The 12,875-nt window shown below is 37.6% G+C and overlaps 2 protein-coding genes across 3 annotated transcripts in view; both read right to left on the bottom strand.

Moving 5' to 3' along the window:
• The window catches only part of LOC106870504 (copper homeostasis protein cutC homolog), a 15,147-nt gene extending 12,355 nt beyond the window's left edge, over positions 1 to 2,792 (bottom strand). The window contains exon 1 of one of the 2 annotated variants that reach the window (XM_052972636.1): positions 2,007 to 2,792. In XM_052972636.1, the coding sequence (XP_052828596.1) occupies positions 2,007 to 2,082 (76 nt within the window). In that variant the 5' untranslated portion in view covers positions 2,083 to 2,792. Of the gene's footprint in view, positions 1 to 1,026; positions 1,201 to 2,006 lie in introns of those variants that run through there. The other variant, XM_014916616.2, reaches the window with a different exon arrangement.
• Positions 2,793 to 4,488: 1,696 nt separating this feature from the next.
• Positions 4,489 to 12,875, bottom strand: part of LOC106870498 (ubiquitin recognition factor in ER-associated degradation protein 1) — a 14,803-nt gene continuing 6,416 nt past the window's right edge. The window contains exons 3-12 of the mRNA XM_014916609.2: positions 12,254 to 12,286; positions 11,737 to 11,858; positions 10,779 to 10,909; positions 9,640 to 9,712; positions 8,402 to 8,470; positions 8,068 to 8,154; positions 7,300 to 7,338; positions 6,344 to 6,432; positions 5,530 to 5,605; positions 4,489 to 4,659 (exon numbers count right to left, since the gene is read on the bottom strand). Coding sequence (XP_014772095.1) covers positions 4,600 to 4,659; positions 5,530 to 5,605; positions 6,344 to 6,432; positions 7,300 to 7,338; positions 8,068 to 8,154; positions 8,402 to 8,470; positions 9,640 to 9,712; positions 10,779 to 10,909; positions 11,737 to 11,858; positions 12,254 to 12,286 — 779 coding nt within the window. The 3' untranslated portion in view covers positions 4,489 to 4,599. The remainder of the gene's footprint in view (positions 4,660 to 5,529; positions 5,606 to 6,343; positions 6,433 to 7,299; positions 7,339 to 8,067; positions 8,155 to 8,401; positions 8,471 to 9,639; positions 9,713 to 10,778; positions 10,910 to 11,736; positions 11,859 to 12,253; positions 12,287 to 12,875) is intronic.

The following is a 12,875-nucleotide window of genomic DNA, read 5'->3' as shown; positions in this document are numbered from 1 at the left end:
ATATATATATATATATATATATATAATGTTTTCTTCAAAAACACAACGATCCGTCCGATCCAAGAGTTGAACTCACCACCTTAGGATATGGGCCTAACCCCCTTACCACCAATAAGAAAGAAAGTTTTGAAAACAAGGGCAGATAAGTCATCTTTCTCTACGGATACAGATACGGATGAACGGAAGAATCAGGGAGTAATTTGCCGAATCGTTAGAACGTAGGACGGAAATCCTTTGTAATATCTGTTCCAGACCTCAGCACTTTGAGTTCATATTCCACCAAAAGTGACTTAACATTTCACCCTTTCAGGGAAGATAAATAAAAGTACATGTCCAGTACTAAGGATTGATTATTTTTTCTCTCTGGTGTGTACAAGTAATTCAAATGTCGCAGTAGTTTTGCCTTAAAATTTCATTAGTCATACGTGTCTGAAATTCTAAGCCGCATGTAGGTTAAAAGAAGGAATTTAGTTCTGCACACCGCCCAGATCGAAAGCCGACCACCACGTGGACGACTTAGTTTAGGAAATAGTAATCAAATCTTTTTCAAATCATACCTTGCCGTCTTAAAAAGCAGTGGACACGTTGGATAATGGATGGACTTTCGATTATTGTGCATGAAAGTGTGAGAAAGTGAAATAAAGTTAAACCGGTTCGATTTGACAGCTAAATAAATGTTAGAATTTAAGCGCTACATTTATGTACAATAATCGGAAGATCGCCGGATAATGTTGTTTTGGGTGCTGTGTCTGGGGGCGGGAAGATGGGACGGTCACGTTTTTGACCATACCCAGAGATCGTCTTAACCGCATTATAGGTCCCCGAGCAAATCAATGCACTGAGCCCTACGGTATTTATTTATTGACAGGAAGCTACAGCATATATAGATCAGAATGAGACCCCTAGACCCCAGTGTGCCCCTACCTTAAGACCGCACGGACCATACTTCAATCGGGAATGACTTGGGGATAGACAACACTTATAAATTCAGACATAGCGCATAAGTACAAAGTGCGATAGTCTTACCTCCCAACTCGGCGTTAATGCCAGATTCAATGCTCTCCACGCATACCTCCATCTATATTTTGTGGTTGTTATTGTTGACTCAATCAAATGAATTATTTTCTATTGAAACAAACGAAGCAATGTTTGTTTATGTGAAGTTGGATCGGGAATAAACAGACAAGGGAGACGACTGTGTTTTGCTGATAAAACTTTTGAGTCAATTAGCAGAAAGGGTGCTTGGACTGCGGCCATACTGGGGCACCACACTGAAAGGGTTAGTCGAACAAATCGACTCCAGGACTTATTTTAAGTATTGTACTTAATCTATCGGTCTCTCTTGCTGAAGCGCTATATTACGGGGACGTAAACAAACCAACAAGAGGCGGCGTGGGGTCAACTATAAACACAAAAATACACATATACAATGGGCTTCTACATAGTTTCCATCTCCCAAATTCCATCACAGGGCATTGATCGGACGTGGTATTTAGTTACACTGCCCCTTTCTGTTTTGAGTTCAAATCCCACAGAAATCAACTTTATTTTTTATTCTTCCAGGCCTCGTCCAAAGAGGTAAAAAAACACAATATTTATAGAGGGCAGATAAAATTGTTAGAGCCTTCGTGGCCTTTAGTTTGCTATGTGTCTTGAGTTCGATTTTTGTAGTGAGCAGATAGCACGGGGGCCAAGTCTTGGATGGATTTTAAAATTGATGCCAACATCATTTGTGCAATATTGATGGAATATTTTCCACATAACACAAATGATGTAGCGCTCCCAGCAGCGTTGCAGAGAGCAGAGATTAAGTTTTTTTTAGTCAACCCCAGTAATCAATGCCTCTTATGACGTCTATGGACCTCTGGAGCAAAAACATGATACATGCTACAAGGCCAATTATGTTAGTGAGCAACTGCTGTGGTTATATGTGAAGATAAAAACAGCAAGAAAAATAATAACCTAATTTGCAGAGTAAAATGTAATTTTTTGAGTCAGTAATTCACCTTTCAGGAGACATTTAAAGCTGTGAGCCAGAACTTCTTTGGTGCCATGGTGCTTTGCAGGTTTCTGGATTCCCATTGGTCAGATGTCATATTCACCCAAGGACTCTGCTCAGAAACTGGGATGAATCTTTATATGATTCAGGAGCATTGGCTCACACCGTTTCGTTATGTTGCTCGATTTTCTGATGTGGATGTTAGATCCTGCATGTTGTGTTCTCTTCCTTGAGGATTGGGCTAGGTTGATGGTCGACCACATGGCACATGGTTACAATGGGTGTGGATGTATCTCACAGAGACGAAGACTGACTGGGGCACTGCTCAGGATGACCTGAGCAAATACTGACAAATGGTGGATGCAGCAATGCACCGCAATGGTGCATGCCCCTATTATACCAGACCTGACCTTGATTTGCAGAAAATAAGCATCTTTTCATAGTCATAGTTTATCTTGGACTACATCAGCAAACATGTTCTTTCTGTCTTTTTTAAGAAAATAGGGTTTGAGTTGAGAGAAATTTAGATGCTATTTCTGCAGTCTGTGGCCAGGTAGAAATTCCTTCTTTGGTTAAATTTGATTTTTGTTTATAATTAAGATCACTTTGGTAATTGTAGATAATGTCATTTGTTAATTGTTATTAATTGTTCTGTGATCAAGAAACAGGTTTGTGCTTTTGGTATTGAAAGAATGGAAGCATTTCAATGGTTCCAGTGTTGTATACAATCATGCTTCATTGATGATTATTGATTTTTAAAACTTTGTATGGAAAACTACTTGACAATATTGACATTCCTAAAAATAAAATACCCCCCCCCCCAAAAAAAAACAACAACAACAACAAAGATATAGATATTTCAGCTCCAAAATAAAATAGAAACATTTTCTGTGATAAAAAGATTTTTATTTTTATTTATTAAAATACATGGTTCTCCAGTTAGTGATTTTGTATTTATTGACAAGGAAGGTATCCAGGTGAAGAAAACATCGAAAATGAAATGCATGAAGAAGATGTAGTTCCTGTTCTTTTCTGATGACTCCAAATAAGAACTGATTTGGTCTGTGATGACCTAACCAACACTGACATGAAGACGCAGGAGTAAAACAATGATGACAACATCATGTATGATGTATTCAAGGCTTTGGGATAATATATATATATATATATATATATATATATATATACACACACACACGAAATTATTCCTATTTTTTGTGGTATAGAGTTTTTTGCTGCTCTTTCTAGCGGGTCAGATGTCCTATCATAGGCATCTCTGTATTTTAAATGAATTATATATATATATATATATTGTGTGGTATTTGTTTCCTCCTGCATTGCACAGCTACTCCCTTGTCACTCTCCGATGGTGTGTAATACACCTGAGCACTGCATACAATAAACTCACCACCATCATCATCATCATCGTTACTATTAAGAAGGCAGTGATCTCAACTTGGCCTTTCATCTTTTTGGAGTTGATAAAATAAAGTACCAGTTGTGTACTGGGTCAATGTAATTGACTTACACCCTCCCACAAAATTTCAGGCCTTGTGCCTATAGTAGAAAGGATTATTATTATTATTATGGTGAGCTGGCAGAATCGTTAACACCCTGGGTAAAATGCTTAGCAGCATTTCATCCATCTTTATGTTCTGAGTTCAAATTCCACCAAGGTAGACTTTGCCTTTCATCCTTTTGGGGTTGATGAAATAAATACCAGTTATGCCCCCCTGCCCAACACACACAATTTCAGGCCTTGTGCCTATAGTAGAAAGAATCGTTATCATGGTGAGCTGGCAGAATCGTTAGCACATTGGATGGAATGCTTAGCAATATTTCACCTGTAGCTACCTTCTGAGTTCAAGTTTCACTGCAGTCGACTTTGCCTTTTATCCTTGCAGGGTCGATAAATTAAGTACCAGTCCCCACAAATTTCAGGCCTTGTGCCTATAGTAGAAAGGATCGTTATCATGGTGAGCTGGCAGAATCGTTAGCACATTGGATGGAATGCTTAGCAATATTTCACCTGTAGCTACCTTCTGAGTTCAAGTTTCACTGCAGTCGACTTTGCCTTTTATCCTTGCAGGGTCGATAAATTAAGTACCAGTCCCCACAAATTTCAGGCCTTGTGCCTTTAGTAGAAAGGATCATCATCATCATCATAAATACAGTGAACCAGTGATTGTTCAATGGAAACATTTATCCAACAATGCCATTGTTCACCACATGCGATGTAACAAATAAACAGATGAACTGTAATTGTGATTATGTGTGCAGTGTGTTGTGTTACAAAAAATATTCAGCTTGAAAGGGGAAAAGCAAAGCAAGACATTAAAGCCTGAGGCAAGTAATTATATTCTATCTAGTACTTATTCAATCTATTCCATGAATTCCTCATGAATTAAGCCAGTTTCATTTCGTAAGGTAGCGTTAAGGTGCTACCATACTTTCTCTCTTTTTACAACAGAACAGAAACAACACCAGAATCAAAATTTAATGAGATTTTATTCAACTAGTTAAGTTGCAGTCATAGATTTTGAAGTGTGAAAAAAAAAAAAAAAAAAAGAAAAAAACAATGCAAGATAATAAATAATTCTTTACTTAGTGAGGACTTCACCAGTTCCTGAGAAAGCTTCAAATTTAAACTTCATAACCTGCTACAAAAAACAAAACAAAAAACAACAAAATATAAATAAAAATACATACATGCATATTTACATACATCAATAACATTTAACATTTAATGTTCGTTTTTCCATGCTGGCATGGGTTGGATGGCTTAGCAGGAACTGGCAAAGCCAGGGGCTGCACCAGGTTCCAGAGTCTGTTTTGGCTTGGTTTCTATGGCGGGATGGCCTTCCTAACACCAACTACTCCCCAGTGTACAAAATGCTTGTTACATAGCACCACCAGCAACCACACCCACACTTCATATATATATAAAGGGTAAAGACCCTCTTTGGTCATGAATGACCATGGGATTGCACCTAGAAAGATCCCCACCAAAGCACAAGTCCAGACTAAGTTGTTTATGGAAGAACAGAAGCTGCCCATGTATACCAGGCTCCCCTCTCCATGCCACTGATGTTATCCAAGGGAAAGGCAAAGGCTGATACAGCTTGGCACCATTGATGCTGCCACTCATTTCTACAGCAGAGTGAACTGGAGCTATGTGAAATAAAGTGTCTTGCTCAAGAACACAACACAGAACCTGTTCCAAGAATCGAACTCACTACTACATGATTGTGAGCCTGATGCTCAAACCACTGAGCAATGTTGCCTTCATATACTTATATACATATTGTCATCATCATCATCATCATCGTTTAACGTCCATTTTCTATGCTGGCAAGGGTTGGATGGTTTGACTGAGGTCTGTTGTAGGCAGAGATAGCGGGAAATAATGATGATGACCACGATGGTGTGTCTGTATATAAGATAAGAGCAGGAAATTTGGCAAGGGAAAATAATAATAATAATAATAATGATATATTTTATGTAATTATAATAACCGTGTTAATACTTACATTATTTGCATTTGTTGGACGAACAGTTCTGATGAATGTAATACTCCCTGGTTTGTAATCATAATTAGGAATACCACTGGATGGATAGATAGGCAAAGAGATAGAAAGACATATAAATAGATAAATTATAGACAAATTGATAATATATATATATAGACACACAGATAGAAAAATTATTCTTCCCCGCTCACTTGCCACTTAATTATTTCTCATTAAGTTTTTAATACTTTCTATATTTAATAGATTAACAAACTTAATTATTGTTTTAGATGCAGATAGGATTGTTAAGTGATATATTCTTTTCTCCTCTAGGAACAAAGCTCGAAATTTTTGGGGAGGGGGACCAGTCAATTAGATCAACCCCAGTACTTGACTGGGACTTAATTCATCAACCCCGAAAGGATGAAAGGCAAAGTCGACCCAGGCAGAATTTGAACTAAGAACATAAAGACAGATGAATATAATCTTTTCTCTTCTGGGAACAAGGCCTGAAATTTTGGGGGAGGGGACCAGTCAATTAGATCGACCCCAGTTCGCAACTGGTACTTAATTTATTGATCCCGAAAGGATGAAAGGCAAAGTCGACCTCGGTGGAATTTGAACTCAGAACATAAAGACAGACGAAATACCGCTAAGCATTTCGTCTGGCTTGCTAACGTTTCTGAGTGATATATTGTTTATTGTTCAATTGTTCCTTCCATAAACAACTCCTTTATATCAACCATTGTAAAATCTTGTACATGGACTAAATGACACTTCAATAATTACTGACATAACTAAAATACATAATTACTGACACAAATAGCATACATACCGTTTATGAGTGGCAGGCTGAGCAATGACGGGTTCAGTGTCAGATATTTTTTTCTTGCCATCGAGTCGGTTTCCTTCCCCAGTGAATGCCTGTCAAAGAGAAGAAAAAAAAAAATCAAAGCAAGTAAAAAAAAAATCCAAGGGACAACTGTCAGCTTTAATGTTTATTCATTAACTTTGTCTCAAATTAATCATGTGTTATATCAGAGTTTTGACATTTGAATGATATGATTGTTTAGCTTTTGAATGACATTGTCGGGTAGGTGTAAGAGACCAGATCTGGTCAGTTTGAACATAAAACAGGGAGAATATTTGGGCTGGATTTAGTCAGTTTAAATGCTAAAATGTTAAAGGATTTCTTCCAGTTGAGCAGGCATGGCTGTGCAGAGGCTCACTTGTTCCACAACTGTGAAGACATGGGTTCAATCCCAATGTATCATATCTTCTATTGTAGTTTCAAACCAACCAAAGCCTTGTGAAAGACATTTGATAGGTGGAAAGTGGGTTCAATCCCATTGTATGGCACTTTGGGCAAATGTCTTCAACTACAGCCCCAGCTTAACAAAAGCCTTGTGAGTGAATATGATCAATAGAAATTAAAAGAAGCCTGTTGTATGTATGTATGTATGTATGTATGTATGTACATACATATATGCTCATTCTGTCATGGGAGCTTGTCTTACAAGTTACCAGGCAACCTCATTAGTGCCAATGCCAGGAAAAGAGCACCCAGTACACACTGCAAAATGGTTGGCATTAGAAAGGGCCATCCAGTTGTAGAAACCCCTGTGAGAGCAGACACTGGGGGCTTGATGCAGTTTCCTCACTTCTCAGATCCTGTTGAGCTGTTCAACACACACCAACATAGAATACAGACATTTAATGATGATGATGATAATGATGATGATGATAATGATAATGATGATGATGATGATTATATATAGTTGAGTTACTTACACAGAATTGTGGTGCTGTTTGCTGTGAGTCTGAGGTAATCTAGCCAAAAAAAAAAAAAAAAAAAAAAAAAAAAAAAAAAAAAAGGTAATGTCATTTAAATACGTAAAATTTATTTATTAAATTTACATTTAATGTAAAATTTACCAATTACATTTTAACATACAATGCCATCTTATTTATTTAATTTTATCTTTTATATGAGTCACTGAAGGAAGTTCTACATAAAGATATAATGATGTTTAGGACGAAGTGAATCTGGGTGTAGCATGTTTGTGGCAAAGATGCCTTTGTCATAGCAAAAAGATCTCCAACCACCGGAACATCTTTGATTCTGTGTGGGCAGTTAGGGGTTTCTAGGGGCTAAATAACAGTTTGTTTATCTTTAGACATTAGATAATGAGATAATTTTATAACAGACTCTTTTACTTGTTTCAGTCATTTGACTGCGGCCATGCTGGAGCACCGCCTTTAGTTGAGCAAATCGACCCCAGGACTTATTCTTTGGATGCCTAGTACTTATTCTATCGGTCTCCTTTGCCGAACTGCTAAGTTACGGGGATGTAAGCACACCAGCACTGGTTGCCAAGCGATGTTGGGGGGACAAACATAGACACACAAACGTATACACACACACTGAGCTGTCGAAAATCTTCCTCAAAAAAATTCTGTGACTCATGCAATTGTGGAAAAGTGAAAATTGAACAATGACGACAATGAAGACGATGATGATGATAAGACATGCATTTAACGATATCTTATGGAAGTTACCTCATGGTCTTTATCTTCTTCTTCATCTGAAGATGTTTTATGCATTGAGTGAGGTTCTTGATAGCCAACAGGTGGAGCAAATTCAACCTGGAAGAAGATGTAATTAAAAAAGCATGAATTTCTTTTTCGTTTTTGTGTTTGGTTTGCAAGATTCTTGTCTGGGATGAATTTTCTCCCACAAGTTTTGAAGCCCTTACAAAAGATCAGGAGCATACTCCTTTTACCATGGACTAAACTAAACAAATAAAAAAGTATATTTGTACTCTCAATGAAATATATCTTTCATGTGAAAGTCTGAGAAACAATAAAGATCCCCAGCAATGGGGGTACTTACATTCATATCACATTCAATGATTGACACAGCAGGACCAGGTTTTGTTTCAAGGACACATAATTCATATATCTGTGAGAAAATACAATAAGAATAAAGACAATTTAGAACAGGAATGAATAATACCAGGGACGTGCCACCTGGGTATGTAGGCAAGGTAGGCAGTGCCTACCCTGAATAAAATAGATCGATAGTAATGGCAAAATATGCACCTAATTCAATAAAATTATGAAGGTTACTCTGATTACCATGCATAAAATACAAAATATTTTATTTTTTGTAGATTAGTTAGGCATAATTTGTTCTTGCCTTTCAATCTTAGTATTAAAGCTATGCATAGAACTGCTGTAGTACACGTGCTGTGGACATTCCTACAACAATGTTTTCTTTATGTACTATAAAGGCAGAAGTAAATTTGCCTACAGCTCAGTCATGTGCCTGTATTTTGCTTATTTTCTTGTGTTTTACTATATAAACATCACCAACTACTGCCTACCCTGAGTAATTACTGATGGCACATGCCTGGATAATATGTTTTATATATTGTTGTTGTTTCCTCAGTGATTGTCAAAGATGTTTCCAAGGTTTTATTTGAGTTTGACAGGCACAACTTTATTCACATTATATACACACACACACACATACACAAACATGCATGCATATATATATATATATATATATATACACACACACATGCAACAAGACATATATGTACACACACATCCTCGAAGAGCAGACAAGTTTTAACAAAGGTGTTATGAGTATAAAACATGAAAGGAAGCGAAAGTGTGTTTAAAGTTTTGGACATTAGTCCTTCATCAGAAAAAGGAAAGACTGAGAAGAAAACAAGAGGAAAGGTGATGGGAAAGATAAAAAAAAAAAAGGGATTAAAAGGCTGGGTGGGAAAGTAGTTCTATGAGGAGGAGGGGGTTAGAGAAGAGGAAATGGGGTCGTGTGTGCATGTGTAGGGAGGTATCCTTTATGAAGATAGGCATAAGGGAAGGTGGGTGTGAGTGGTATGGGGTGAAGTGATTTCTTGAGGTGTAAAAGTGTGGGGTAAGGAGTGTGCAGGAGGATGGTGAGCAGGTGTGAATGTAAAGTGAGAGGAAGGCAAGGGGGAGGTGAAAGGGAAGGTAGGAAAACCACTGAAGAAAACAATGTCCACTTCTATACAGAATATGTTTTTCCTTAGCCAAACCAAAATGGACAACACACGGAAGATGTCAAGTATTTACACTTACCTTGTCGTTATATTTTATGGCAACAACATCTCCAACGGTAAGACAGGCAAAGTTTCTTAGAGCATTCTCTAACCTTCACGAAGAATTAAGGAGAAATCATCATTTACATAAATTTTATGTTTTACTTGTTTCAGTCATTGGATTGCAGCCATGCTGGGGTACTGCTGTGAAAAAGTTTTAGTCTATCATTCTCTTTTGCTAAACTGCTACGTTACAGGGACACAAACACACCAGCGACAGTTGTCAAGCTGTGGTGGTGATGAGGTCAAACACACACACATATAACAGGCTTCCATTAGTTTCCATCTACCAAATCCACTCGCAAGGCTTTGGCCAGTCCGAGGCTATGGTAGAAGACACTTGCCCACAGTGCCACGCAAGACTGAACCTGCAAATATGTGGATAGGAAGCAAGATTCTTACCACACAATCATGTCTATAATTATAAGATATATAGGCGCATGGCGAGGTTGTGAGTTCGATTCCCAGACCAGGCTGCGTGTTGTGTTCTTGAGCAAGACACTTTATTTCACTTTGCTCCAGTTCACTCAGCTGTAGAAATGAGTTGCAACATCACTGGTGCCAAGCTGTATCGGCCCCTTTGCCTTTCCCTTGGATATCATCAGTAGCGTAGAGAGGGGAGGCTGGCATGCATGGGCGACTGCTGGTCTTCCATAAATAACCTTGCCCGGACTTGTGCCTCGGAAGGTAACTTTCTAGGTGCAATCCCATGGTCAGTCATGACCGAAGGGGGTCTTTACCCTTTAACATACATACCCTCTCAACACCTTCTATTAATTTATACATATATTTTCGCAATGTTCTCTCTTGAAGGAATTTTGTCTGTCACTTCACTGATTATTCCATTCAGTGCCCTTAAATATAACATAGCAATGTGGCTTACCTATGAGTCAATGAGGAAGCTTCTACGTAGCTGTACAACATGCAAGAAATAACAACCAAATCTCTCTCAAATTTCACCTTACTGTTTTGAAAGAGAGGGACAAATTGGATAATGTCTTAGATATACAAAAGGAAAGATGGTTTGAATTGAAAATCTTTGGGCATAGGTCTTTGGGCTGAATTGAGGTAGACCTGGGGTTAAACAAAAGCAACATGTAATTTATTTTAAAAGGATACACAGCTTTAGGATTTGAAATATCAAGAAATTCTGTTTGTTGAGGCTGGAACTTAGCAAACGTTGCAACAGGCAAATTGACATTTTCTACAGTGAGTTTTGTTCCTTCGTCTAAAAGTAGATTTTTCATCATCTATAAAAATAAAACAAATAAAGAATAATAATAATAGATCTTTCTACCATAGACACACGGTCTGAAATTTGTGGGGAGGGGACTAGTTGATTACATCGACCCTTCAGGAAGAAAGGCAAAGTTGACCTTGGTGGAATTTGAACTCAGAACGTAGCGATGGGTGAAATACCGCTAAACATTTTGTCCAACGTGCTAATGATTCTGCCAGCTTGCTGCTTTGATGATGATGATGATGATGATGATGATGATGATGATGATGATGATGGTGATGATGATGGTGATGGTGATAGTGGTGGTGCTGATGATGATGATGATGATGATGATGATGATGATGATAATAATAATAATAATGATGATCCTTTCTATTATAGGCACAAGGCCTGGAATTTGTGGGGAAGTGGGATAGTCAATCAAATCAACCCCAGTACTTGACCGGTACTTAATTTATCGACTCCGAAAGAATGAAAGGAAAAGTTGACCTCGGCAGAATTAGAACTCAGAGCATAAAGATGGACAAAATGCCACGAAGCATTTTGCCTGGCGTGCTAACGATTCCGCCAGCTCACTGCCTTAATGTTAGTAATAAAGTTAATGAACAAAATTTCTAACCCCAAATACTTCGTTTATGATGTTATTCCCGTTTTCTATCTTTAACTATCAGTAACTTCATAATAAATCATGACTGATCCAAAATAATTTATGTATTTATTCTTCCTTATATACAGATTCAAAATAAAGAATAAAAAAATATACTTTCTGCAAGGAAATTGAAAAACAATGTGTATGTTGAGAGGTTAAAATATCTTAATTGAGGGCAAAAATCTTACCCAATATGGTAGATAAACAAGTCCTTCATCAGCTACAAACTCTAAAACACCACAGTGTGTATGCCGGTTTTTCTCAACATTACTAAGCTTGAACAGCATAGGGTACATGATCTTCGTCCGGGCTACAAAGAGGGAAAAAAAAATAAGTAGGTTAACAGTTATCACGTAGGCACTTTAAATTTCTTTTAAAACATTTTATTACATTTAAATATCTATTTTACAAACTGAAAAGGGAGCTTGACGAAATTAACTAAATTACCATAGAATAATGGTTTCATTTTTTTTTTGTAATTAAGATCTAAACTGTTAATATATGAATGTGAAAGAGATTGCTGAATAACTGTAAACCTACTTTTGGGTCCCCTTGTATGTATTGGTAGTTAGATCAATAAAAAACCCAGCCAAATAAATGAAGAGGAGAGAAACAAACAAATAATACATGAACCTGTACAAGAAAAAACCCCAGATTATGTGTTTCATTGGAAGTATGGAAACAAAAGAGTTAAATCATACTTACTCAACTTGTCCAGAGCTGATGTTGGCATAATAACTGGAAGAGAAAGACAAATTACATTTAATACAAATGAAGTCACTTCATTTCTCAAGAAGACATCAACAGCGTAGCTTACTCCTAGTGTTGACTTTCAAACATTAGAGGAGATTATAAACTTTCTGCTTCTATTTGTTACAGTCACTTGACTGCGGCCATGCTGGGGTTCTGCCCCGAAGGGTTTTAGTCGGACAAATCAAGACTGGTACTTTCGGTCTCCTTTGCTGGACTGCTAAGCTACGGGAAACATAAACACAGTTGTCAAGCGGTGGGGTGGGGACACACAAACACAGATACATACTCAAGGTACTGTGCAGTGGGACTGAACCAGGAACCACATGGTTACTAAGCAAAATTTTTTACCAGATAGCCATAACTTAACATTTGAGTAATAAGTCATTATAAAAATATTTAGCTGGCAGAATCGTTAGTATGCTGGGCGAAACGCTTACCGGTATTTCGTCAGTCTTTACGTTCCGAGTTCAAATTGCAAGTGTCTTCTACTATAGCTTCGGGCCGACCAAAGCCTTGTGAGTGGATTTGGTAGGCAGAAACTGAAAGAAGCCCGTCGTATATATATATATATATA

The sequence above is a fragment of the Octopus bimaculoides genome, chromosome 14, assembly GCF_001194135.2.
Source record: "Octopus bimaculoides isolate UCB-OBI-ISO-001 chromosome 14, ASM119413v2, whole genome shotgun sequence".
Classification (NCBI taxonomy): domain Eukaryota; kingdom Metazoa; phylum Mollusca; class Cephalopoda; order Octopoda; family Octopodidae; genus Octopus; species Octopus bimaculoides.
The sequence above is the reverse complement of the archived record's forward strand: the minus strand, read 5'-3'. Positions and strand labels throughout refer to the sequence as shown.